We start from the raw sequence: 24914 nt of genomic DNA, 5'->3' as shown, positions 1-24914 counted from the left end.
CCCTTATTGATGGTCAAAATGTCCATAGTCTCCATCATTATCATAGAAGATATGCTATATATATCTCAATTCTGCACAACATCTAGTGATATCTGCTCATTCGCTGCGAAACTTGGCACGCAGAAGGCTATAAGCTGTGCGGCCTGGGGTGCTTGGTTAGCAAGTTCCCGAATAAAAATACAGGGCATCGCGTTAGAGATATAGCGAATCCATTTCTATCAGCCTGCATGTTTATAATCTAGCTATTAACCTGAAACTAGATACACGCATCATTAGTGTGTAATCCTCTATGCCTTTGCCACTCCAATTGCGCCGTCCATAGCTGCGCCGATACTATGGGCCAGCCTGTATGAGGCTATATGAGGCTATCAATAATGAGCTTTTAGGCAGATGTTTCCTCCCGTCTTGAAATCAGTCGTCTTAAGGTCGGGGTAATCGAATGCCAATGCATCAATAAGTTCTACCAACGGCGTCGGTTGGCCGTGTGCTGGAACTGCCCTATAGAAAACGTCAGCTTCAATCTATTGGAAGGGGAAATTGAGGGCCTCTGCATACAAAGCATTGCGACTCAATCCGTCGGCACTGGCTTGTACCAGCCAACTTCTAGCGAATGCACTATCGTACGGAAAGGCTGTGGACCAGGCATCGGCAACATAAGTCAAGATCGTGCTGTTAGCTGACGGACAAGCAGTTGTGATGACGGAATAGGTCCAATCAACCGAGTGAGCGGCCTCGGGCCTCCACAAGAAGCGAGCTTGCATTTTACCGTCCGAGTGGATGTAAGGCTTGTTTTCGCTGCACACCGAATTAATAAATATTGTATATAAAAAGCTGGCAAGTACATACTTGAAAGTTATCAACTTGGCATTCGGGATTTGTTTCCAGTAAGGCGCAGAGACTTCGGGAACAATAATTTTTGCACCCAACTCAACATATTTGCGAACTTCGTAGTTGTGGTCATGGTGATGATGCGAAGGCTATATATATATCTTGGTTAGGAATTGTCTCTGTTAACGGTATGTGATTGCAACAACCTACCCAAAAATGGGTGATAGGCCTCTTTAGCGTCTCGTTGACCCATTGGATCACCAAATCAGTCTGGTGGGGAGGTGCTTCGAAAACAATGATAGAATCATCAAACTCAAGCACAAGCTGCTCCAAATTTGTCTGGTCCAAGAACAACAACTTGTGAACGCGGGGCAGATCAGCGGCTGGCTGAACGACACTCAGGTTGTTGTATGTCCCCGTGTACTCGCCTCCCCAGAAAGTGTTGTACCAGTATTCTCCAATTTCCGCATGTGTATACCCAGCAATTCTCTTTGGGGGAGCTGAGCGAGTTTCGGTTTCGTTCGCTGCGAGACCATCGAAAAAGCCTGGGGAGAATGTCGGGTTTACGGAAACTCGCGATACGGTTGTGTCTTCAAGAATTGCGCTTCCATTGTATAACACCATTCGACGATGGGGAAACTGAATGCCCGAAACCTCAGCATAGTTTGAGAGTTCGAGATCCTGTGTGGTATTTCCAAATATCGCATGATCTTCAAATGATCTTATAATTTTCGGGTAATGTGTATAAGCATCGAAGATTACGGTGATATCAAGGTCGAAGTCGTGGACGGCAAGATTCTCAACTCTGTTCAACTCCACAATCTGTGTGGCAAGCTTATGGCTTCGGATCTATTCTCTGATTAGTCACGGCAGAAATGATACCTGAAGGGTGCGTAACAAACATCTAGGAGAAGTTTGGGGGAAAACTTGTTGGCCTGGAATAACAGATACTCTGTAAGTGCAGCTGTAGAGGGTTAGTGAATAGCCTTGTTATATCCGTAAAGTTACTTACAGTCGGCATAACCAGCAACTTGATCAGGTGCAATGAATGCATTATTGTTTCCATCGATGTAGCAAGCATACCCGTTTTCCGTTCCGTTTTGCATGACAAGTGAGAAGTGACCGGGCGGGAGAGTTGGATTGGCGAAGAAGAAGTAGTCTTCCAGAGCATTAGTCTTGGCCAAAACATAGGGAGTTGTGAAATAGTTACTAACCTGAGTGCTGAAAAACCCTGTCAATCCTGTGTTGAAAAGCATCTTCGGAGAAAGAGAATGACAGGTTCTGAGAACCCAAGTTGACAATATAGCGATCGGTCGTGAATAGCTTGTAGTTTTGCATTAAAGTGCTGGTATGGAAGATGCTTTCTAGGTATTAGCATGTTGACATATCAAGTAATAGGCGGCGAATACATACTCTGCCGATTCGTATATAACCCCTTTCAGTCCACGGAGAACATTTTGGCCACCAAGAGCCTCAATAGAATCATCAATGATTTTGAGGGGACTGGGAAGTTTGGCAGTGCCTCGGGGTTCATGTGGATGGGCCGAAGCGAGCCACATAAGTGTGGCAACAACCAAATTCTTCGCCATTGAGATTGTCTCTCTGTTGAGAAGATAGAATTTAGAGAAGAACTGATGAAATATGCTTGGTTTTAAGTCTCAGAAACTGGGAAACCACTTGATAGGGTAAAGCAGAATGGAATCCAAGTCGTAGAGAAGGAGAAGTAGGTCGTTCTTATAGTCGGACAAGACATCACCCCTTAGGCAACTGTGGATAGACAACTGTGGATTCTTTACTCGTACTGGAAAAGAAAGGAAAGGAAGGAAAGAGTATAGTATCGGCAAGGTTATCCTCACCGTAATGCTGAAGTAGACCCATAGGACTGGTTTAAAGCTGATGCAGATCATGCAATTAGCCATCCGGTGGGATATGGTTCCAGTTGCGTGTTACGCGCGCGTTTGCAGATTAAATGAAATTGTTCATAGACTGTTCTCCCACAGACTTCCGTGAAAGTCTTCATATCAGAAAAAGTGGACAATAGTTAGCTGGGTATCTTGTGCTGACGGATTGCCCATGGAGCCATCCGGTGGGATGTTGATTCCAAAGTCCTTCGGAGTTTCGCATTACGCGTTAGTGGCTTGGATTAAGCTTATACTCTGACTTTGCCGAGGGAACTGGACTGAAATGCCGGCTGACATGCAATTCCTAGTATAGTGGATTATTTGTATGATCTAAGTCAGCTATAGCGCGTCATCCATTCATGGTCCCCAAGGGGCATGTATGGTTGTGAAAACGGTCTCAATTGGGGCTATACCGTTAACAATATAGGCTAGTGGAAAAACATGTTTTGAGATTTCCAAAGGACAAATTATTTGTCGAATTCTCGTGATCTTCCCTGACTTCACAGAGTTTCCTCTTAAAAAATATGCCGACGTCTTAGAAAGCCTCTGCATTGCCTGCCTATATAGAGAATATCACAGGCGAATTTGACCCACATTTTCGATCTCATTCTTTTATGCTATCTTTGTAGATTGCGGTGCCTTCCCTTTCTTCATACGACAAGACATTTGACATTGGTTACATGATGATGTTATTTAGTCTAAGTAATAATTGTACGAGGACGAATACAGCTTTACTGACGATCTGACTTGATCTACGAGATGTGCTTCATAAGGACACATTGCTGAGTTGTAATATTTTACTTTAGCATTTAAATGATGAGTATATGTATTTTACAACTATCAAGGGTTGAACTTGGCATCAGGGCAAGTCGTTTTGAGTAGCACTGATATAAGTATGCTACATTCTTGTTTCTGTGCAAAGTCTCACTATCTTGGAACTGCCCAATATGATGTGTGTATTAAAATGATCAATGATGCCACATTTGGTAAACGCAGTAGACGAGTCATCTGATTTCTCTGCCGTGATGCTATTTTGACGTCAATTCTCCACGGATTTGCACTTGTAAGTCCTTGACAGCCTGCGATGATCCAACATTGGAATTGGTCGCAAACAGAAAGGTGCTGGCAATTCTCCAGGGCGGCCCGAGACATATGCGCTCCATCGGTCTAAGTGCTATATCTATGTACATGTTCAAGCTGAGGCGGGATTTCGACTTCCCTTTGAGTTTCCGCGACTGCGTCCATGAATCCATTTAGCTGGCCTTCCAAACGAACTTTTCCAAGATCCCCTGGCATGTCGATATAAGAGATTCCATCCATAACATAGCAGCTGACATGCGCCTCAAAGCTTCTTGCAAGTAAGCCTCGATATAAGGCTGTTGTTTGTAGAATAGTAGCAGGCAATTTCGGTTGCTTTCGAAGAGCTTCCACCATTATCTGTTTAAAATCCTCATCTTTATGTTCTAGCCATGCCGTCATAGCTTGAACTGCGTTTTCAGGTAGCGTCGAATGAATTCCGGGTACTCGAACCGCCTCCCTCATAATGTATTCATCTTCAAGATTAATTTTTTGCGTTACGGCTTCAAGGATCCTCGCCGGTAAAGTCAACTGCGCTTGGAGGGCTCTTAACGCCATCCTTTGAACACTTCGCATCTTATCTGTAAGACGTCCTGCTATCGCTTCAATAATGTCTTCAGGTAAGGACCGACGGCAGAGCGCCTCTGTTGCGGAGATTCTAACATTAACATCTTTATCCTCCAGTCGTAATGCCAGAGCTTTAAGGAGCTCATGAGATAATTCTGACTGGTTTCCAAGTGTAGATGCTGCCATGCTTCGAACTTGTTCATCCTGATCTTCCAGTTGTTCTGCTATTTGGTTGAGGATGTTTGTAGACAGCCCTGGGTGATCTTTCAGAGCAAAGAGAGTGTAGTACCTAATATCCGGATCTTGATCCTTAAATTGGCTTACGATGAAATCTAAGATAGCATCTGGTACCAAATACTGCGGGAATAGTTGTAGTATTGCCTCCCTAACATCTTTATCTTCGTCTTTGCACTTCATGGCAAGCTTATAAAGAATTTCGCCAGGAATTCCTTGTTGGCATCGAAGAACTGCCAGAGTACGTAATGCCTGTATTTTTACGTCGTTGTCTTGGCTCTCGAGTTGTTCTGATGCAATCTTGAAGAGATCTCTTGGTATTGTGGACTGTTCTGGGAAGGTATACGTATAGCGTAAAAGAATCCGTATGGCGATATCCTTAATATCTTCATCTTGATTCTGAAGCTGCGCTGCTACAGCATTTAAAGTATCATCAGTTAGTTCATCTTCAGCACCGAGCAGTTGCATTGCTGTAAATTGATGATCTTGGTTTTCATTTTCCAGCTGCGCTGCTATCGCATCGGAAAGGGCTAGTCGTTTGTTTGAACGCAGTGACCGAACTTTCTTAATATCCTCATCCTGAGTTACTAGCCAGGTTGCTATAGCCTGTGGGCAGTTCTTTGAGTAAACTGGTAGATGTTTGAGTATTCTGCATGCCTCATTCTGTATATTTTTATCTTCGTCTTGCAGGTGTGCCGCTATTGCGACCTGTATATCATCTGGGGGGGATTTTGGACTTCTAAGCGCCCTCAAAGCGAATAATCGAATCTCAGGATCTTGGTCTTTCAGCTGTGCTGCTACGGCCTTTAGAATATTTTCAGGGAGTGACCCCCCAAGCTTGGCCAAGGCTTTTCGTCGAACAAGTGGATCTTGATCCTCAAGTTGCGCTGCTAGAGTCTCGAGGATGTTCCTAGGCAATTTATACTTAATCGCGGTAAATAATAACCATCGATAAGCGCTGCGTTGTTGGTTCTCGATATGTGCTATTATAGCCATACAGATATACTCAGGTACAGTCCGTTGGATATCAAGCAGCGTTGCCGCTTTTCTTGCGATCTCATAATTGTCGTCATATAACCATTTTACCACAACTTTGAGTGACTGGGGTGGCAAATAATTATGTGACCAGAGCATCTCAAGCGTAGTAGATGTTAAGAGCCGCGAAGGATTGCCCTTCAACCAGTCAGTTATCAGCTCTATTGTACCCTGTGGCAACTGTGACCGCCTTTCTAGCGATTTTATAACTTTTATCTTTACATCTTCAGATGCTCGTAGTAAGACACTGTTCAAGCTGCGTTCTGGAAACTCAATTTCACTGGCCAGTCGTGACGTCTCTCGGAAGTTACATTCGAATTCCAACCATTGAGACAGTTGATCTTCCAGCTCTTTCCTCAAAGGAACAAACAGTCTCATCTCATCCGACGGTACCACTTCACTCAAGCAATGCATGGTCAATCGCTGATGTACTGGACCCAAGAGGTCGCGTGGCTGGTCCTCGATCGTTAAGAAGAAGCGGCACAGCTGGTCTTCATCGTATTCTGTGTGGAGCAAACCTGCAACAAAGCGCCAAAAGATGTCAAATCGTGCGTCGTATTTTCTTTCTCGCAGGAAACTGTTGGGATCAACTTTTATAACATTAGCTCTCTTTTGGTGGTTATCAAGTTCTAATATGCATAAATCCTCTCTATTTGTCCAGCTCTGAACAAAATATTTTGCCGCAAAATACTCTTGAAAGGTCAAATGAAGAAAGTGATAACTTCTGTCCTTGATTTTGGATGACGAATCAGATGTGCGTAGGAAAGAAAGTCGTCCAAGTGTTTCGTCCAGTAGTAACCCAACTGAAGAGAATACCTGAACTATCTTGTCTCGATGTGCGGCGGTGAAATATATTACGTCACTATACATTCCACTGAAGGCAAGAAACTGCAGAATCTCAGCCTCGGATTTGATTCGATTGTTTATCTCCGTAGGAAGAGGCGATTGGACCCTGCCTGAGATTCGCTCCAGTCGCACGATATCCTTCCTCCATAGCCTTTGCTCGATGGCATGGTAGATATCGGTCATAGTGTCCAAGGATACCCCGGCGCTGATGTCATTCCAAGCGTAACAGAGTGCATCCAGCTGAATTGGGATTCGCACGAGACTCTGAAGCAGCCAATGGTCTCGAAGGAAAGTCTCAATCTCGTTAACTTTCGGCTTTGTGTCTGGGTCAGCGTAGAGGTATTCTTTCACCTGCTTTGGATCGAATCCGATCGTCTCTAATTCCAGGTCTATTTTGGGCTGGAAATTGATTGACGGCCGAGACGTAATAATAACGTTTGCTTGTTTCAGAAGGTCTTCGAGGAAGAGGGACATTGCATCTTCGCCTCTCAAATACTGTGACACCTCGTCCAGACCATCAAGTAGAAAGAGAGTCCTGCTATTATCGGCCACTAATGCTTTAGACAGTTCTTGAGCCAGCTCCGGCTTGCTCTCTGGCAATGAGAAATACTCGTCGCTGAAGAGACATTCATAGTTGTATCCTGGTCTCGTTCTTTCTTTCAACTTCAAATTCCGTAAAGGCACCCAAAGGATGCGATCAAAGATCTTATTCCAGTCGCTCCATGTGCCTTGATAAAACTCATGGATAATCTTTTTGCACAGTGTAGTTTTCCCCACTCCCGCGGATCCTCGGATGAAGACTCTTCTGGGATTGACCACGCCGCCATCTTCATCTTTGCGTGCATTGAAGAGTGTTGACAAATCAACCCGACTCTTTCTTTCACTTACATCATCTGCAGCTTCAGCTTTCTGTCGGGCGAGTAGTGAAAATGGAAAGGACTGAGCTGAAGTTGGCTTATATGCCTTTTCTCCTGGCCGCGCCACAATAACAAGGTTGATATAGCACTGCTCCATCGGCAACCTGTCACCAGAGAGTCTTTCAATCTGGAGCCTATCTGCTGTATAGTGCTTGTGGTGGATCCAAATATCCGCCTGCCGCGGTGGTCTATCTCGAACTAGTTGAAGAAGTGCCTCGAGCCTTCCAACAACAGTAATGTAGTCAAGATCATCAGGCCCAGAGAATTTGTTCATCATTACATGACGTCGTTCGAGCGGCAGTGGGTTTGAATCGATATCCAGAGTTGCCGAGGCGCTATTGACCAGCTACCAGGTGTTAGCCCATTTCAATGTCCCAGGCTATTGGGAATATTGTAAAGGAAAACGGTTGTATAGCCAGTTTACCTACGTACAGGCTTCGATTGGTCAAAAAAGGTAAGGAAATAAGACGGCAAAAACTTTCCCGGAAGAACCGTCCCACGTGTTTCATAGAAAGTGTGGACTTTGCAAGGGTCGCATGTATCCTGGCATAGCCGAGTGAAGCTGCGCACAAGTTCTTCAAGATAGAAGTTAGATCCCTTTACACTTTCGAGTAGCTGTGTCACCGATCGGTTTCCAAGCGAGGCCCATGTTTTCAGCAACGGATCTGCCCATGAGGCTATATCTTGAAACGCAGTTCCTCTGAATGGTGTAGCAAGAAAGATGATACCACGCGTAGCTTTTCTGATAGAAATATAGTCGCTTTGTGGATTGTTAGCCATTATAAGAGCTTCCATTAAAATGATACCTCCAAGGCACGACGCGATAAAAACAATTGGCCGGTCTCTATCCCGACCATCTGCTGCCAAGGGAAGTCTTATATTGTGGATTCCAGCCAGTAGACGCCTAGCAAATTCTCCGACTGTCCAAGGAATTGAGTCTGACTCTTGAAATAAGTCGGCTGGCCAATTGCAAGTGAAGATTCGAACTCTTTTCATCTTGTGTGGAAGCATATCACGGTCGACAAGCCAATTCACGTCAGGCTTGTTTCGGTCTTTGGATCGCCATGTCCACGTGTCGGGTGACCTTGTGTCCAGGCCGTGAACGGCAATGATGTCGACATCTGGTCTACCATCGCGTGTATCATTTACGTTGACTTGATTAAGAACGACGCCTCGTGTTTGTTGAGCCATCTCGGCAACGGTGAGTGCTGATATAATGCCCCTGGGCCCTCTTACAGTATAAGAATGGGAATCATAAATTATTTCGCATAATTTCTGGGGCTGTACCTATTTATCCTACATTTTAACCAAAGCATTTTATCGCGGAGACACGAAAGCTTGTAGGCAACACTGCAGGGATGTGGATGTTGGCCCCCCAAACAGGCCTTGCAATGCTACCAAAGGTTAGGCGCATCAGGCCCATATCAGTCGTGCACCTATGGCCCTCCAACAATACGGAGCGAAGACGGGTAGTAGGATAAAATCTCCGGCATAGGCGAGCTGTTGAGATGATGGGATGCATTCTAAATGCCTATTTCTCTAGATTGGTAGTGAAATCAACAGCCCATGAAAGGTCCTCTCCAAGCCATCTCGGTTCATATAGCCTGACAGCATCGAGGAATGTAAATTAAACCAAACAATATAAGTTAGCTCACAAACTGTTATACATTGCAATCATGCTCTCCCAGTCTCTCTTAATCTCATCAAGAAGGCCCTCTGTCAACAAGACATCCAATGCAACTCCAGCCAGCCCTTTGGCCACTCTCAGTGTCCTCACATAAGCATCTCGTGTCCCAGCAGCCTCAGCAAATTCCGGATTATGCGGACCTTGACCTTTCGGCCCAGGCTGTAGGCGGAACGCCGGACTCAAGCTCGGCATCGCGTGGCTAATATCGCCCTGATCTGTACTTGCCTGTGTCTTGCCTCGCGTTTCATCAATATCCTGATCCTCTGCAATCTCGCCCGGAGGATCGAGCGCATTAAAGTATCGTGTATACGATTGCGCCATTGTACGGTTGGGCATGTGGTTTTTGTATCCCCATTTTTCAGTAATGGTCACTTTGGCTCCTGTTGCTAGAGCTCCGGCTTTGAAGCAGTCGTACACTTTCTCTTTGAGCTCATCAAGACGTTTCTGCGTATCGGATCTAACAACAAACAGGCCTGCGGCGTAGGCATGGATGATATTAGGAGCAATTCCGCCATCAGTGATGTACCCTTGAACTCTGTCTTCAGGCATGATCTGCTGTCGAAGTGCTGAGACGTTGTTGTATCCTGCAATCAGTGCGTCTAAAGCATTGATTCCAAGCCATGGATTCGCCGCAGCATGAGCCTCTCGACCAAAATACTCAACCTTGAACTGCAAATACGATGTCGTTCGCATTAAAGCCGCGTTTGGGGTGATGCCAGGATGCGAAATCAGGCTCACATCGACCTTGTGGTCAGAGTAGGCGCCAGCATCGAGAAGCCTGATCTTCCCTCCGCCGCCTTCTTCTGCTGGTGTGCCGAACAAGACAACCTTTCCGGGCGCTCGGCGCAGCTCCATAACGCGAGCAGTCGCAACAGCGCCAAGGACCGAGGCTGTGGCTATGAGGTTATGGCCGCATGCATGGCCAATGCCTGGGAGACAATCTGTCGCAGAAGATAAAGGTCAACATCGGTATCTGCTCCGCCTCAAAGAATCTCGTGGCGCAAGCAAGTCTTACCCATCTCTGCATTAAATGATACGACAGGACCGCGTCTTCCTGTGTCAAAGACTGCGACCCAGGCTGTGTCCATGCCATAGGCAGACGGCGTAACAACCCAGCCCCTCTGCGATTTTATGAAGCCGGTCAAGGCATCGTGGGCGATGAATTCCTTGAATCCTCGCTCTGGGTTGTCGTGGATCTTTTTGTTAATTGGCCAAAAGACCTCATCGAGACTGTCCACCGCCTCACTGATATCATTGAGGTACCGCAGTTCCGACAGCACGTTGCTGGGACCCGCATCACCTATTAGACGGCCATCTTTAATAGCGTCATTGCCATGTGATATAAGAACGAAGCCGTCAACTTCCTCGTCAACTGGCGCCATTACACTTGAGGTTACTTCATACAACAGTTGCAAGCTTCCTCGCCTATGCGGACAACAATGCAAAAGGTACGAGTACAGATGCAGCTGACCCCTCAGGACGGCTGAACGCGCCTTGGCCTGCTTCATCCCGTCCCATGTCTCTCATTTCCAGGGTAGCACTATAGCTGGCAGGATGCGCTCCCCCTGGGTTTAATCCACCTATCAGAGAATGTCCTGCTCAATGAGGGGGCCACGCTCTATTCTTGGAGAATGCAAGGCGTCGGGCTTCATCACGTGAAGCAGATCCCATTGGGTCGCGATTGTTGTTGGTTGCAGCTGGACATTAATAGAAAGCGGCTCTCGCAGCTTGAGCATCGGAACGTGGACAGAGTCATATCCCGTAAGCAGGAGATTCCCAGGGCCTTCAGGAGCGCGTTCTGCCGGCGTTTTGTTGCGCGTAAATCGCCTTGAGATTGCCGATATTTCAGAGAGACTGCAGCCCGGCTGTATCCACTGCCGGGGGCTCTTTAGCTGTTGGCATTGAGCGAAGCGATCGGGTCATTGAGCCGATTGCGATAACGGCGTGATGCGTCCTTTGCGCTCGCCGCCAAGCAAACGATCGATTCAGCCTCTTGAATCGCGATAACACCAAGAGTCGCTGTTAATTCTCCTTTTCCCCCTTTCCCCTCATCATTCTTTTACTTGGCTCAACGGATACCACGATATCTACTATGCCTCCGCCACAGCACAGCAGAAGTCCAAATCCGTCGGATGATTCATCAGTAGACTTACATGAATCGCCGTCAGAGCAAGGCTCGTCAGATGCTGTGGTCCGCAAATCCAACAAGCCACTTAGTCGACGGGGCCACTTCAAATCACGTCTGGGATGCTTCAATTGCAAGCGTAGAAGAGTCAAGTGCAATGAATTGCGGCCGTCCTGTTCGCCGTGCTGTCGTCTCGGCTTGAATTGCAGCTATCCGACACCGACTTCATCATCGTCCGCTTCGTCGTCGTCCACATCCTCGTCGTCTTCACTTGCTCCGCGTGCCGCTTTATCAGGTATCGCGCTGGAAGATTTGCGCTTCTACCACCAGTTTCTTCTGGCTGCCTTTCCAACACTGCCGTTAAAAGCCAAAGATGTCTGGATGGATGCTGCCGCTATGTCACACCAGGTGAGATTACCTCCGTTGAAACTCGCCTTCAGCCCTATGGCGTTCTTACATGCATGACTAACAAGGGCGTGCTTGTATGACTTAGTATGACTATCTTGCACATGCTGTTCTAGGCCTTGGAGCCTCACATCTATCGCAACATGGCAACGTCGACTATACGTCGCAAGCCTTGCAGCATCGCGTCACTGCCATGAAGCTTGTTAATGAACAACTGGACCATCCGCCAACAAAGCCTGCCGATCAGGATGCGCTGTTCGCGGCAGTGATATGCCTCGTTACCCAGTCGTCTTTAATGCCGGATAGCATGATTGACTATATTACAACAACAAGAGGCGGCAACTTGGTCGCATCAAGGATCATTACAGACTATGAAAAGTCTATCTTCAAGTATTTTACGCCCATGGAACATGATCGATCCCTAGAGAAGCTCATCAGCGAGCAGCCAAGAAATTTTGAAGCCATCGAGGGCTTTCACGCATCCGCACTGCGAATAATGCCGTTGTGCCAGAAGCCTACCGAGGTATCATATTGTGAATGTATGCTCAGATGCATCAATAATTTACGCACTTCATGTCTAGAAGGTATGGCGCATCGCTCATGCCATCATATTACATACACTCTCATTTTGGGTATGCGCTGACAAGGCTTCGTTTAGCTTGGAGGGAGTTTGTGATCTTATTCATCATGCCGACTACGTTCAACAATCAAGACTTTATGGAATTTGTTGATTACGAGAATCACACAGGTCATCTCTTGATCATCCACATGTTCCTTTTGGACTACGTACTTGGCAATGCCTGCCTCTCCAAATCTGACGAGCCTGAATATCCCGGGAGGAAATTCGTCATCATCAACTGGACGAGGGATTTAGCCCGCAGATTACCGTCTTCATATAAAGAGTACACCGAATGGCCGCTGGAGTACTGCAAGGTTTTAGCTGAGAGAGATGCGCGGTATCTTCTCAGCCCATGATCCATAGGATTGAGGGTTCTCTATCCAGACGGTACTCACAAAGCAGCAACTGGTCGCTTGTGGTATCTGTGATCTTTCCCACAATATGCTTTTATCCATATTATCAGGATGGCATTGTGCAGAAGCTTGCGACTTGCTTCATTTTGCGTCACCAAGCATCTATCTTATCGCATCCACATAGCACATGCTTTGGCAAATGTGCTACAGGTACGATCGCTTTCTTTCCAACTGAAACTTGGTGATGTTAATATCATTTAAGGCTACGCAGATCTGGCCATCTCAGATGCACGATCCTTCTTATAGCGAGGGATTCTTGTGCCATCTACTCCGTTTTAGAGGACGTACGTACTAGACCCGAGATGTAACATCTACATGTAGCAATGCTCACAACCGGCCTGATATCCAGGTGATGCTGATAGCCTACACCCAACTTTTCTTAATATTTTCACACAAACATCAATTTTAGACCTTTGATTGGAGGGATATAGAACCATCGGTGACCCGTTGCGAAACTTCAATGTTTTCTCTTCCTCAACTCACTCAGCATAACGATCATAGGTCGATTTCACAAGATCTTCTTTCAACTCATCACGTGATAGGTCTGGTGGTCTAGTGGTATGATTCTCGCTTAGGGAAAACCCTACAGCTTATATGCGAGAGGTCCCGGGTTCAATCCCCGGCCAGACCCTTCTTTTTCTTAGTTCCAATCGAATCTCTTTTTTTCTGCTCACCGAGACGACGATATCTTGATGAGCCGATTACGGTCGCCGAGACAGACATCACAACTACTCATTGGTCTGGTGGTCTAGTGGTATGATTCTCGCTTAGGGATAACCCTACAGCTTGTTTGCGAGAGGTCCCGGGTTCAATCCCCGGCCAGACCCTGTATGATTTGGATGGAATCTCATTCAGAGGTTCTCGATAACTTTTTGCTTTCATTCCTCGTTGTATTATATTTTTTGTAAACCTTATCGTCTTGACATCTACCTTATTCAGAGGTGTGAATTTGCAGTGTAGCCAGCATTAACTCGTTTACCTATACACTGGATAGACCGTTTTGTCTCTCATGCTTCATATAATGTCTATAACAATCAAGAGCCCTTGACTCCCCCATCATAATAATGTACTAATTCTCAGCTGGTATTCCGTTTCAAGCTTGCAATCTCCGTAATTGACACTCCGACGCTGGAAAAATGATATAGATAAAAGGAAAGACACTTCTGTCGGTTGCTGGTTCCTCATTTCTTCTTGCCCTTAGTCTTTACACTGGCAAAGTAGTCGTCTACGATATCCTGTGCCGATTTTGGGATATCCTTTCGAAGCATCCACGTAGCCTCTGAGCGCTCGTACCCAACCCATTCAATGAGCAATTTGGTACGGTTCTTGTTGTGCTTGAGAACGCCAAAGATCTCATAGAGTCCAGGGTCTGTTGGGTTCTCAGGCCGTCCACCTTGTGTGCGCCAATACTCAAACAGGAACTCGGGATCGTCTTCGTGCAGCTTTCTTTCGGGCTCCCAAGTCATCTTGCCACCCTCCCATTCTTCGGCGTCTGCCCATTCCTCGCTATCATCGTGTTCGTCATCTCTCTTCCATTGTACCTGTAGCTCGATGGAGTCCCCTGCCCAGCGATACCCAGCGAAGCCCTCGAAAACGTATTTCGTTTCTTCTTCTTCTGGTTTCCTTGGCTTCGCCGACCTTTCTGGCTTCTCTGACCTCTCTGGCTGTGCTGGCTGTGCTGGCTCCTCTTCTCCAATATCTGGCTGATCTAGAATCTCCGAGATACGCCCAGTGAGTCGGAATGGTCTTGTTGTTTCTGCTGCCTTTTTGCTGCTGAGGGAGCGTGCAGTCGCACGGGGAGTAGATGCTGATGCCACCTCGTCCTGCTCAAGTTGCACGGAATCACTGACGTTGTGAATCTCGCTGTCATCCGTGGTCCCTCTCTGTAAAGCTGCTGCCTCTGCGGCCTGTCTTTTCGCATACGACTGCCGTCCCCCTGATCCAGGCGTGCTCTTTGATCCAGGCGTGCTCTTTAATCTCGGTGTGCTCTTTTTAAGTCGCGGTGTGCCACTACCTGGAGTTGTGCCTAGCGAAGTCCGTGGTGAGGATCGAGTTGGAGGTGGCTTAGAGGGTGTAAAAAGAGGAATGGCAGCCATGATGGACTGCATGGTGACGCGCTCTTCTTGTGTTGTAACTGGAATTGGACGTGTGATTGAAACTGAAATTACAATGGCAAAATGAAGCTCGTCTTTGTGGCTGTCAAAATGTTTTGTTTACTTTCGGTGTTTTTCGGTGGCTATATCAATTTGCCGTGGTTATACCAATTTTCTGGTTCTTGCTATGTCAGCAGTTTTGGTTGGTGGTCCGACCGCTTGTTTACCTTCAGTGACGTACTCGATGTAGAAAAGGGGGCTCCTGCACGTGATGCTTCTTTTTTCCGGCCGATTCCAGCACAATCGTCACTTTACCAAGGTTCAAGGTTTCCGGTTCCGGATGCGGTTGGCAGAGTCCGCGATGCGATGCTTTTCATGCCAGTTCGTCACATGGAGCGGGCCGAAGAGGGGCTGCAAGACAGAAGAGAGAAGCGGGGTCTGGGGGTGAGTTATCTGGAGGTTGCATCCGCGGCTCGTGTTAGTGCTTGGATCTGGCACGGGATGATTTGATGCTTTGATGCATACAGTAAAGACTGAGACTGCGTGGAGAGAGACGCCGCTCGGGCTCGGCTCTAGCTTATGCCGTCGTTGTCTGGGAGAATCTTGACAAGGTATGTATATATCATTCAGATCCCGTTGGTATTGTTTCATGCTCTCTTCATAGACTACATGACCTACTAACTGGTGTATACTTGCCTGTACAGCAGCACCTACGCGATGGCCTCATCAGCTGTGCCACCATCCAGGCCGATCCGCATCGCCAACTGCTCAGGCGCTCTCAGTATGATCAAATCTACGTCCATGACACTTTTTCACACATAGACGCTCACTCACATCTTACAACAGCTGATCCGGGCATCTTAATGTACAACCAGGCCAAATATGGCCCCGTCGACGTCATTACAGGCGACTATCTGGCGGGTATGTTTTGAGCATTTGCAACCGATTCAAACCGCTAAATAATAAATAAATAACTCACAAGAAGTCGCTAACAATGTTCTACAGAAGTGAGCATGGCTGGCAGTGCGATGCAGCGTGCGTCAAATGGCGCTGGCTGGATTCGATCAGCATTGGAAGGAATCCAGCTGTCCCTAGATCTCATCAACGAAAAGCGAATCAAGGTAATCCTCAACGGTGGCGCCATGAATCCAAAGGGGTTGGCAGAAAAGATTCACGAAATGGTAAAGTTGCTGTGCGCTCATCTCACTTCCATGCCTTATTGCTGACACGCTGGGCAAGGTTCATAGCAGAGGCTATAAGCTTCGTGTAGGCTACGTCGAAGGTGACGACCTGATGCACAAAGTCCACCATCTACTCTCAAAGCCCCTCCCCCATCTCGACAGCGCAAATCCCGATGTTCGGTATGACAAAGACACCACCTCGTTTCTCGATTCACCAGAGGAGATGCCAGTCGTCGCCGCCAGCGCATACCTCGGCTATCGTGCCATTAAAAAAGGCTTAGATGAAGGTGCGGATATTCTCATCTGTGGCCGTGTTTCTGATGCTTCTCCCGTCATTGGAGCGGCAGCAGCGTGGTATAACTGGTCTGAATCAGACTTTGATCGACTTGCCGGGTCCCTGATTGCAGGTCATCTAATCGAATGCTCGACTTATGTCACAGGCGGCAACTTTCCTGGTGCATCTAAACATCCTCCCAGCGATTTCTTGCGTCTAGGTCCGGGCATTGCGGAGATTCTCCCCAACGGCGAATGCATCATCACTAAGCACGATTCCCTGAACGGATTTGTTACCCCCGACACAGTCAAATGTCAATTTGTCTACGAACTGCAAGGAAACATCTATCTCAACAGTGATGTGAAAGCAGATGTTTCCAACATAGCCATCGTCAAGGAATCCAAGGATCGAGTCCATGTGTCAGGCGTCAAAGGCTACCCCCCTCCGCCTACAACAAAACTTGCCATCTTCTACAGGGGAGGGTATCAGTGCGAGCATTTGCTCAATGCCAGCGGATATGCCACAGACCATAAATGGGACATTCAGGAATTGCAGTTAAAAGATACACTGAAAGAATGGGGTATACTCGAAAAGTTTGACGTCTTGGAGTTTCAACGGATAGGCACTGACATGAAAGACCCTGATTCGCAACACGCTTCTACCACATACATGCGAATTTTTGCGCAGTCTAAAGATAAAGATGTGCTCACCAAAATGCACAAGGCGTGGCACTATCAGTTCATGGCTCACTTCCCAGGTATTTTCTCCTCAGTATTCCAGTGATGCGAAAGAGGCTGACAATCTGTGCTTAAGGAATGCATTATTCGATGGATACACGCTTACTAGCTCCGAAGCCATTTCTTGGCTATTATCCAGCTATAATACCTCAAACCGAGATTGAAGAGACTGTTACCATACTCGGCGACAGCTTAACGGAGCAGAGTATTCGCCATGCTGTCCACCCACCCAAACAGACAGAGCCGCTAGCACGGCGAGAAAATTACGAGACAGCAAATCCAGTGCCTCTCGAAAAGTTTGGCCCAACTGTCAATGCGCCACTGGGAGATCTCATCCTCGCCCGCTCTGGAGACAAAGCAGGCAACATAAACATTGGCTTGTTTGTGCAGACGCCCGAGCAGTGGGAATGGTTCCGCTCATTCATGACCAAGGATAGGCTACGCTCCTTGATGAGAAAGGATTGGAAGGATTGGTATTTCCTTGAGAGGGTAGAATTTACAAACATCTATGCCGTGCATTTTGTCATCTATGGGTCGCTGGGAAGGGGCGTTACCAGCTCAAGTCGGTTGGACAACCTGGGCAAAGGATTCGCAGAATTTATTCGGGCAGTTCACGTTGATATCCCACAAAGATTCCTCGAAGAGAGTGCTCGCTCGACAAAGCTTGAGCACTTATAGTTTATTTTATCCAACTATTTAATTTCGACAGCCTAGTGAACGAATCTAAAGTCTAGACGCTTCATTCCTTCATCTTTGGTGTTGAGCGAGTAGTCCTCTTGCTCTTCTTTTGTCATGGCGTTCCATTGCCTGTCTCTTACTTTATTTCGCCAAATGTAAAATATTTTGACAAGATAGAAGAGAACAATGTTGAAGCAGTTGATGGCGAGCAAGATCTTATTTCCCCGCCTGTATAGAGGCTGGTCGTCGTCTCGGTAAATGTTGGAGGAGATGATGTTGCCACTCTGCACAAACATGTTATACAGCGCAGCACTGACAGCTCGTGTACGGACTGCGTTACTATTCTTGGCATTCCAGCTGACCACAATAGCGTGACAGTATGGGTAGCTTAGTAAACCCGTTAGAAGAGCATATCGTATCCAGGGCGATGCATCTGCTTTGAGCGTAACCAGAGCGATGAGCCATGGAAAGATCCAAATGTTGGAAATTGACGAAATTATGGCGCGTTCCTTGAATCGTTCAGACACCCAGGAGATGATGATGAGATTGACTGCAAACAGGAATTGAGACGGGATAGTGAGTAAGTTGGCTTTGAACACCGAAAAGCCAATGTTTCGTAGGATAAAGGACAAATATGTACTCGGAGGGCCTGGTGGGATGTAGACGACGAGACCAAGAAGGTAGAGCGGCCACTGTTCCCAGTCGTGAAGCACCTTTAGCAAGAGGCTTGGGCCGACACCTTGTCTGTATTCTTGTCAGCTTTAAGAAAGGATAAAGTGAGGGGATCCATTATAGTCATACCGGTTGTTCATGTCTCCTTTGCTTGGGTCATCGCGCAAAAGTCTGTTGACCATTATGAACTCCTCTCGTTCGGTGAACCAGCCGTCTTTGCCACGGAACCAGTTTCGGGTCTGACACGGTCCAGGAGGCATAAGAACCCAAGAGAACGTGCCAACAATAAGTGTCAAAATACCCTCGATCAGAAATCTGGAGACAGTGTCAGTGATGGCTGTTACTCTAGAAGTCGAGACAGGATGCGCATAAGATCTCTTACAGCCATCGCCAGCCTCCCCAGCCTGCAATTCCTCTCATTTGGAGAACACCCGAAGCAATCAATGAGCCGACAATGTTGACTGTACTTAGAGCAGTCCAGAACCAAGCCAGTCTGACAGGAAGCTCATTCGACTTGTAGAAATATGTAAGCCAAAGAACAATATCACTATATCACGTCAGCTATTATGCTTTCTGTATCGATTGATGACTCATACGGAATAAAACCGCCCATAAGTAGGCCGAGTAAAGCTTTGATGGCGAAAAAGGCCGCCCTGCTATGGATGAATGCTTGGCTACCAGCAACAATGGACCAGCTCATCATGATAAACGGAATCCATCTATCGGCTCCTATTCGCTTGCTAATTAGACCGCTAGGCAGTTCGGCAGCAAGGAAAGTGACTAGAAATATCTATCAAAAGAAATCGAGTTAGTTGGTTGTGTTGGAGATAGTGTGTGGTGTGGCTACAAACAACATACCGTTTGTCCGTAGTTGAAGTCATTCGTGTTCATGCCTACTTCTGGAAGCTAAATTGTGTTAATCAATGTTTTATAATTATGGCATACCACATTTCTCATACCATGTTATCTGAGATAGCACGATTAATATTTCGACGATGGAGATCAAGAGCACAAAACATGACCCAAGCCCACACCATTATTCTGAGATCAATCTATCAAGAGATTAGTAATTTGATAAAACGTAGAAGTATACATGTATGTGTATAGGTATTCAATGGCGTACCTTTCTGACCAGTCTCTTCTCTTCTTCTGCCGTCCACTTGAACTCGGGATCAAAGCGATGGCGATTTTCATAGTTTGCCTTTTCGTAAACATCACGCCAATGCGTGGCCATGGCCGGGTCGGCGAAAGGATGATCATCCGTTGAACCAAACGGTTCATCTTTACGCACTGGTGCTTCTTCCGTTACTGATGAGCCTTGGGATGACAAGACAGCAATATCAAGGATATCAGCCTGCTTGCCATCTTTTGGCGTCTCTGCCGTGCTGTGAGACATTGTGGCAGGGACAGCTTGTTGTTGCTATTGACGTCGTACCACCAAGCCTGGCCTGGAGCTGATACCTTAGAAGCAGGGTGCTCACATCTTTATATTGGCGACGAGCCGGCAACCATTACCGCGTGGTCGGAGCATCTATTACACCCTAAAAGGTTCTAGATAGGCCGAGGTCGCGGGCAAGTGGACAATTTTCCTAATGCTACGCAAGTTGTGCAGCAGAATTTGATACTCCAGGTGTCGCGATGCTTGAGAGCAATCACATCATTGCCAGGATCTACATGTTTGTAATAGAGAATATGAGTTACCATTGGCTCTTCGGCTGATTGGCAACAGCGTGACGACGAGACCTCTACAAACTAGCTCTTCCCATAGGGTCGCATGCAGGGGATATCATAATTCAGAGCCGGTTTATCAATCCCAACCACAAGTAAACGCCGTAAATCTAATACGCGATAGGAAACAGTTCATCGCCATGCCCATTAATTTGTCCGGGACGAGGAAAGCTTCCTCTGATATTTCCACTTTATGGGGGGACTAGATGATAACGTTGCGTGGAGCTAACCGGGGCTGCGCGATGGCGTTAGATCTTTGCATTGTGAGGAATCGCCAAACTCGGCCTGCGATTGGATCACGGCAATAGTCTGGAGGCATCAGGTGCCACATTACGGGTTAGAGGTGTTCGGTAATTGTATTTAAAAGTACGGCAAGGTTAATTTAACATTATAAAGACGGTTGGATAAGCTAAATGCTTGTTGCGGCTTGTATTCTGCCACTATTTCTTCACGAGAATGTGAGTGTCCGCGTACTATCTATGGCGCAAATGCTTGGAGATGTGGTGTTGCGATAAGTCGCTCACAAACGGCCGCGCCAAGAGAGAAGCGCACTCACAAGCGCATTGTCCTTTTAAATCGAGAAAATTAACCATGCAAAGGGAAAAGACGCATCGAAAATTAATTGGCAACGCGACTGTAATCTTGTCTTGAAGGCTAGCCAGAACGTGTGCAAAGTTCTCGGAGCGGCGAAGTTATCAACCCATGCGCTGCCTTTTCTAAGCATTTTCTACACATGTACAACGACAATAATAGAAGTACCAAGCTTGCAAACAATTGCCGACATGTGCCACTAATTATCTTGCTTGGATTGATTGGATAACTGGGCATATGATATCTCCCCAAAAGGGTAGCAGTCCGCAAAATAGACATGTCAATTATCGGATCATCGCAATCAAGAAGGCAAGGTCATCAATAGACGATGTTAAAAACGACCAACATCATCTTCTTCTGCATCTTGTAACAGAGCTATCGAACTCATACTATCAGATATTCCCAATCAAAGCGACAAAGACATGCTGTCGTAACAAACCCATCTTCATGATAAAATGCACCATAGTTCAACTATCGACTATCTAGCTACTTAACCTATTATTGTGTTATTATAGAGTATGCCGCTATCTTGTTTAATGTATGCCCTAAAGAAGAGACTACCCGTTGGCATCATTCCAACAGAATTCGCTGAATTGCAGAATGATGGACTATATTGTGTCACGTACTCGGATAGTCGTACAGTAAACTCGTAGCCAAAGCCGTTCGTTGGCAATATAACTTAGGCAGCATCTAATACTCCTCAAATCCACTTATCAAATCCACTTACCATTTCAGTTTTACATTTCCAGACTTTTTCCAGGACATCAAATTGATATTTTTGCATACTAGTATGTGATATGATATATATATAAGATGATATGGGCAACTCACCCATGCAAGTGAATAACCACCGGAGTACAATTTTCAACGACTATAACTCAAGAGGTATAGCTGCTATAATAGAACAGGTCGTAACACCAAGTCATGCTATACTATCATATACTAATATGTTGTTACGCCACTCGCAAGCATCAAATTTCCGCCATAAGTCATTTCAAATAAGCTTCTTCTTACTTTTCATTAAATTTACTTCTTATAAGCAACTTCACCAGCTTTTGGTATATCTCAATAGTTCTGGTATAACCCTTCATAGTGTTCAAGTGTGTATAAGCAATATTATGCTTCAGGTCCCACAAGGTTTTCTATATTTCATCAACTGGGCCTTGACCAATACAAATGCGTCCATTGCCTTTTGCTAAGTAACTATTATCAGTCTCTCAATTTCTTGTTCCATGACCACTTTCCGATAATGAAAGAGATCGGTCGGGAAGATTCATCAATTCTATGCTCTTAACATCGACAGTTTGTCAGGTAGTGGGATGAGTCTTTCAGTAAATATTTACGCATATGTATTGGTGAATATGTTCACAATTCATCCTTTTGCCATAGCAACCTTACTCTTTTTCTCTACTTTCAAACATCAATCTCTAAATCCACTACTCACTCACCTAAGATAACAATCGACGACACTCACTTACAATCTTCCCCAAGCACACTACCCTGAAACATCCCAACAACCCCCCCCCCCCCCCCCACACATCAAAGAAAAGCAAAAAACCAGCTAGCCACTCGCAGTGGATCCCGTAATCTTCCCAACCCCGGCACACACGTGGTCTCACTCAAGCTTCTCATTTGAGCTCCCCTTCCCCCCCGATCGGATCGCCCATTACTTGCACATCCCGCAAACGTGCGCCAAGGACTAATATGGCCCAATGTCACAACTCACTTTGATGCTAATTCGATTCTAGACGCTTTCCATTAGAGTTATCGATCAGAATCGTGGGGCGGGTTGGAAGATGGGGCGCTGTCAAGAGGCTTGAAATTAAAGGTGGATCTTAAGCAACACTCCCGCGCGGAAAGAAAAGTGTCGTGATTGGGGAAAGTGAGTGAAGGGCAGACTGTCTCATTGTGTGGTTCGAGAGACTGCTACTGAAACAAGACATTTCGCTATTTGCAGTTCATCCGCAGTCAGAGACACGGGCTGGTGAGAAGGAAATATACAGTGATATGGATTTAGTGGTAGGTAATTAAGTGAATAAAGAGCCAATATTGAACCCGTGGTATCTGAATTATTGTTATCGGTCATACCCCATTCTTCAGTTGTCCAAGCATAGCGATAATACATTGTAATCAAGCATAACTTCATAAAAAAACAAATATTTTCACACATGTCGTAAGATGATGCCATTCATCTGGGTAAAAAAAAAAAAACCGCCGCTTTGCTAAATCATGTGGAGCTGTAGTCGGTCTCCGGTAGATTCACGCACTTCAAACATGCCAACATGGCCGTCCAAGTCGCCAACATTCAAGAACTTTCCGTCGGCAGAGAAAGAAAGCTCCGAGACTCGAGAAAGGTCATCGAATTGCTCAAAGCCTGGTCGAGGAGTGTAGTCGATAGCTAGGGCCTCGGGGTCTGGCCAGCTCCATACCTCCTTGCCTGTCATCACATCCAGAATGACAATGCTGCCTCGGGCTCCAATGTCAGTTCCGGTCGCGTGGCAATATGCCACAAAGCGGCAATCGGGTGATAGGCAAGACGTCGTGTTGGGAATGCCAAAGGTTCGGGTGGAGTTGGCTGCAAGATCCCACAGCAACACATAGCGGTATGGAACGGTGACGGGACTAAGGTTGAAGCCGGAGCCACCATTTGTAGCAGGCACGGCACGGAAAGTAGCAGGAATCCAAATAGAGACACAGACGCTTCCGTAGGTGACCATGTCGCATGGAATTGCCGTGTCCAACTCCTTGTGCTGCCACGGCCGGGCCACTCGGTAAGGTTTGTCTGAAGCGCCTTCGGAAGTATCCCACGCCACCAAAAGAGTCTCCTTTTCAGGAGGAGGGTGGCCTTGGCGCGGAGGACGTGGGCCTGCACCAATGACAAGCAAAGGGCTTGTTCTGGATAGCGCAAGCTCTGGATACTGGGGAAGGAAGGGCAGATCAACTTTGTTTAGATCAATGGTGCGCGTCTTGACAAAGGGCTTCTTGTCTGGCGTCGCTTTATAGAGATCAATAATCCCCTTCTCACCGCCGTAAATGGCAAGAGAGCTAAGAGCACCGTCGTAGGACTCGATTTGGGCCGAGGTCCACCGATCAGCATTGTCAATTGACTGCAGATTCTTCTTCTTGGCCCAATTCCAGATTTCAATATATCTGCCGAAACGAGTGGCAATGGCAATGAGATTCGTCGGTTCTGAGAGAATGGCATGGCTGCGAATGAGATATTCGCGAGAGCGAGACTGGGCCGCAGTGTAGGAGGAAATCTTGATGACTTGCTGAACAGTGCCTCCCGCCGTGGACCAGACCTTGATGATGTTATTTCCATGCTTGGTCGCCAGAGTGGCAAGGCTAGAAGACATGTCGAGGTAGTGGATGGGGCCATTCTTCTTGTCGTCAGATTGAAGGCGCTTCCAAAACACAACCTCGGCAGGACGAGACGACTTTCGTGGTGGAGGAAGAAGCTCAGAAGGATCCGGAGGTTTGTAAAAATTAGTTGGAACCCTGCTACGACGAGGGGTTCCCGGTGAGAAGCTGACGGAGGTAGCATCTGGCGTTGATGCGGTCGCTGAGACCTGAGAAGAGCGATGTGTGCTGATGGATGATCTATCTGAAGAGTCTCGGGAAGGTACACGGTGAGCGGGGGGCGCAGTGGTTTTGGGAGTGGGAATTGGTGGCAGTGGCTTTGATGGAGCAGGGTAGAGGCTGTATCCTGCTCCTGCCTGGTAGTAGTTGGATGATGCGTTGGATGATTTGCGTTGTGAGTTCACCGACTCGCGCCGAATGGATTGGGGCTGGTCCCTCGATGGCGGTCGCCGGGGGAGGGATCCTCTTGAATCTCTCTGTAGGGGCATGTGATATTCATCGACAACATCATCGCTCTCCTCAAGCCATTGGGCGACGGCCTCGCCCTTGGTTGGGGGAGGCATTGGGAAGCCGCGAGAGGAGGCGACGTGGTAGCGAGGTTCTGAGTTCATGATGTCTGAGTTCCTTTCAACAGGTGAGTTGGGGTCAAAGGAAGGAGCATTCTGTCGCGAAGAGCGTGATGAAGCACCAGTGTCGATGCGACGCAGGGTGTCTCTGGGTTTATAAAGACAAGGCGCCTTTGTTAGCTTCATGGATCCATGCGATTTAAATAGGTACCGTAGGCTATGGTCTTGTCTGCGCTTTGTCTACCCAGAACGGTCGAGCCCCGGGTCAAGTCCAAGACTAAAGGAAGGGGGGGTTGAGGCAGACTCACGCTATCCGATCCAGATCTGTAGCAAATGGCGGAGACTCCATGTTGGCCGGCTGGGGGAATTGCTCGGGCGGT

General features: G+C 46.9%; 8 protein-coding genes and 2 non-coding genes across 10 annotated transcripts; 4 read left to right on the top strand and 6 right to left on the bottom strand.

The window, feature by feature from the left end:
* Positions 1-368: 368 nt before the first annotated feature.
* On the bottom strand, positions 369-2387 carry M431DRAFT_499903 (hypothetical protein; the record flags this gene model as incomplete). Its single annotated transcript, XM_024917855.1, has 8 exons — positions 369-498; positions 556-795; positions 847-977; positions 1039-1677; positions 1731-1792; positions 1841-1987; positions 2043-2188; positions 2242-2387. The coding sequence occupies 8 exons, from the start codon at positions 2385-2387 to the stop codon at positions 369-371; spliced, it is 1641 nt and encodes a 546-aa protein (XP_024769564.1).
* A 1509-nt stretch (positions 2388-3896) lies between these two features.
* Positions 3897-8596, bottom strand: M431DRAFT_96663 (hypothetical protein; the record flags this gene model as incomplete). The annotated part of the gene is made up of 4 exons (XM_024924849.1): positions 3897-4840; positions 5156-5411; positions 5697-7751; positions 7838-8596. The coding sequence occupies 4 exons, from the start codon at positions 8594-8596 to the stop codon at positions 3897-3899; spliced, it is 4014 nt and encodes a 1337-aa protein (XP_024769563.1).
* A 460-nt stretch (positions 8597-9056) lies between these two features.
* On the bottom strand, positions 9057-10474 carry M431DRAFT_486427 (hypothetical protein; the record flags this gene model as incomplete). Its single annotated transcript, XM_024916381.1, has 2 exons — positions 9057-10033; positions 10108-10474. The coding sequence occupies 2 exons, from the start codon at positions 10472-10474 to the stop codon at positions 9057-9059; spliced, it is 1344 nt and encodes a 447-aa protein (XP_024769562.1).
* Positions 10475-11184: 710 nt separating this feature from the next.
* Positions 11185-12597, top strand: M431DRAFT_499900 (hypothetical protein; the record flags this gene model as incomplete). The annotated part of the gene is made up of 3 exons (XM_024917854.1): positions 11185-11625; positions 11711-12206; positions 12281-12597. 3 exons carry the CDS (start codon positions 11185-11187, stop codon positions 12595-12597), a joined length of 1254 nt encoding a protein of 417 aa, XP_024769561.1.
* Positions 12598-13195: 598 nt separating this feature from the next.
* On the top strand, positions 13196-13285 carry M431DRAFT_t178. The gene has a single exon. It is a non-coding gene; the product is annotated as a tRNA-Pro (tRNA).
* Positions 13286-13391: 106 nt separating this feature from the next.
* Positions 13392-13481, top strand: M431DRAFT_t179. Its single transcript has one exon. It is a non-coding gene; the product is annotated as a tRNA-Pro (tRNA).
* Positions 13482-13516: 35 nt separating this feature from the next.
* M431DRAFT_512651 (hypothetical protein) lies at positions 13517-14932 on the bottom strand. The gene has a single exon (XM_024919883.1). The coding sequence runs from the start codon at positions 14748-14750 to the stop codon at positions 13836-13838; it is 915 nt and encodes a 304-aa protein (XP_024769560.1). The 5' UTR covers positions 14751-14932; the 3' UTR covers positions 13517-13835.
* M431DRAFT_542390 (hypothetical protein) lies at positions 14891-17617 on the top strand (the record flags this gene model as incomplete). Its single annotated transcript, XM_024921123.1, has 6 exons — positions 14891-15358; positions 15452-15528; positions 15594-15668; positions 15753-15928; positions 15987-16959; positions 17016-17617. The coding sequence occupies exons 1-6, from the start codon at positions 15327-15329 to the stop codon at positions 17615-17617; spliced, it is 1935 nt and encodes a 644-aa protein (XP_024769559.1). The 5' UTR covers positions 14891-15326.
* Positions 17618-17649: 32 nt separating this feature from the next.
* M431DRAFT_125610 (hypothetical protein) lies at positions 17650-19620 on the bottom strand (the record flags this gene model as incomplete). The annotated part of the gene is made up of 7 exons (XM_024912251.1): positions 19413-19620; positions 19249-19341; positions 19148-19195; positions 18886-19079; positions 18672-18836; positions 18419-18604; positions 17650-18361 (listed from the first exon to the last, which is right to left on the bottom strand). The coding sequence occupies exons 1-7, from the start codon at positions 19521-19523 to the stop codon at positions 17650-17652; spliced, it is 1509 nt and encodes a 502-aa protein (XP_024769558.1). The 5' UTR covers positions 19524-19620.
* Positions 19621-22830: 3210 nt separating this feature from the next.
* Positions 22831-24883, bottom strand: M431DRAFT_96809 (hypothetical protein; the record flags this gene model as incomplete). The annotated part of the gene is made up of 2 exons (XM_024924869.1): positions 22831-24682; positions 24843-24883. 2 exons carry the CDS (start codon positions 24881-24883, stop codon positions 22831-22833), a joined length of 1893 nt encoding a protein of 630 aa, XP_024769557.1.
* Positions 24884-24914: the final 31 nt, after the last annotated feature.

Source organism: Trichoderma harzianum (genome assembly GCF_003025095.1).
Source record: "Trichoderma harzianum CBS 226.95 unplaced genomic scaffold M431scaffold_16, whole genome shotgun sequence".
In the NCBI taxonomy this organism is placed as follows: Eukaryota; Fungi; Ascomycota; class Sordariomycetes; order Hypocreales; family Hypocreaceae; genus Trichoderma; species Trichoderma harzianum.
This window is presented reverse-complemented; position numbering and strand designations above follow the sequence as displayed.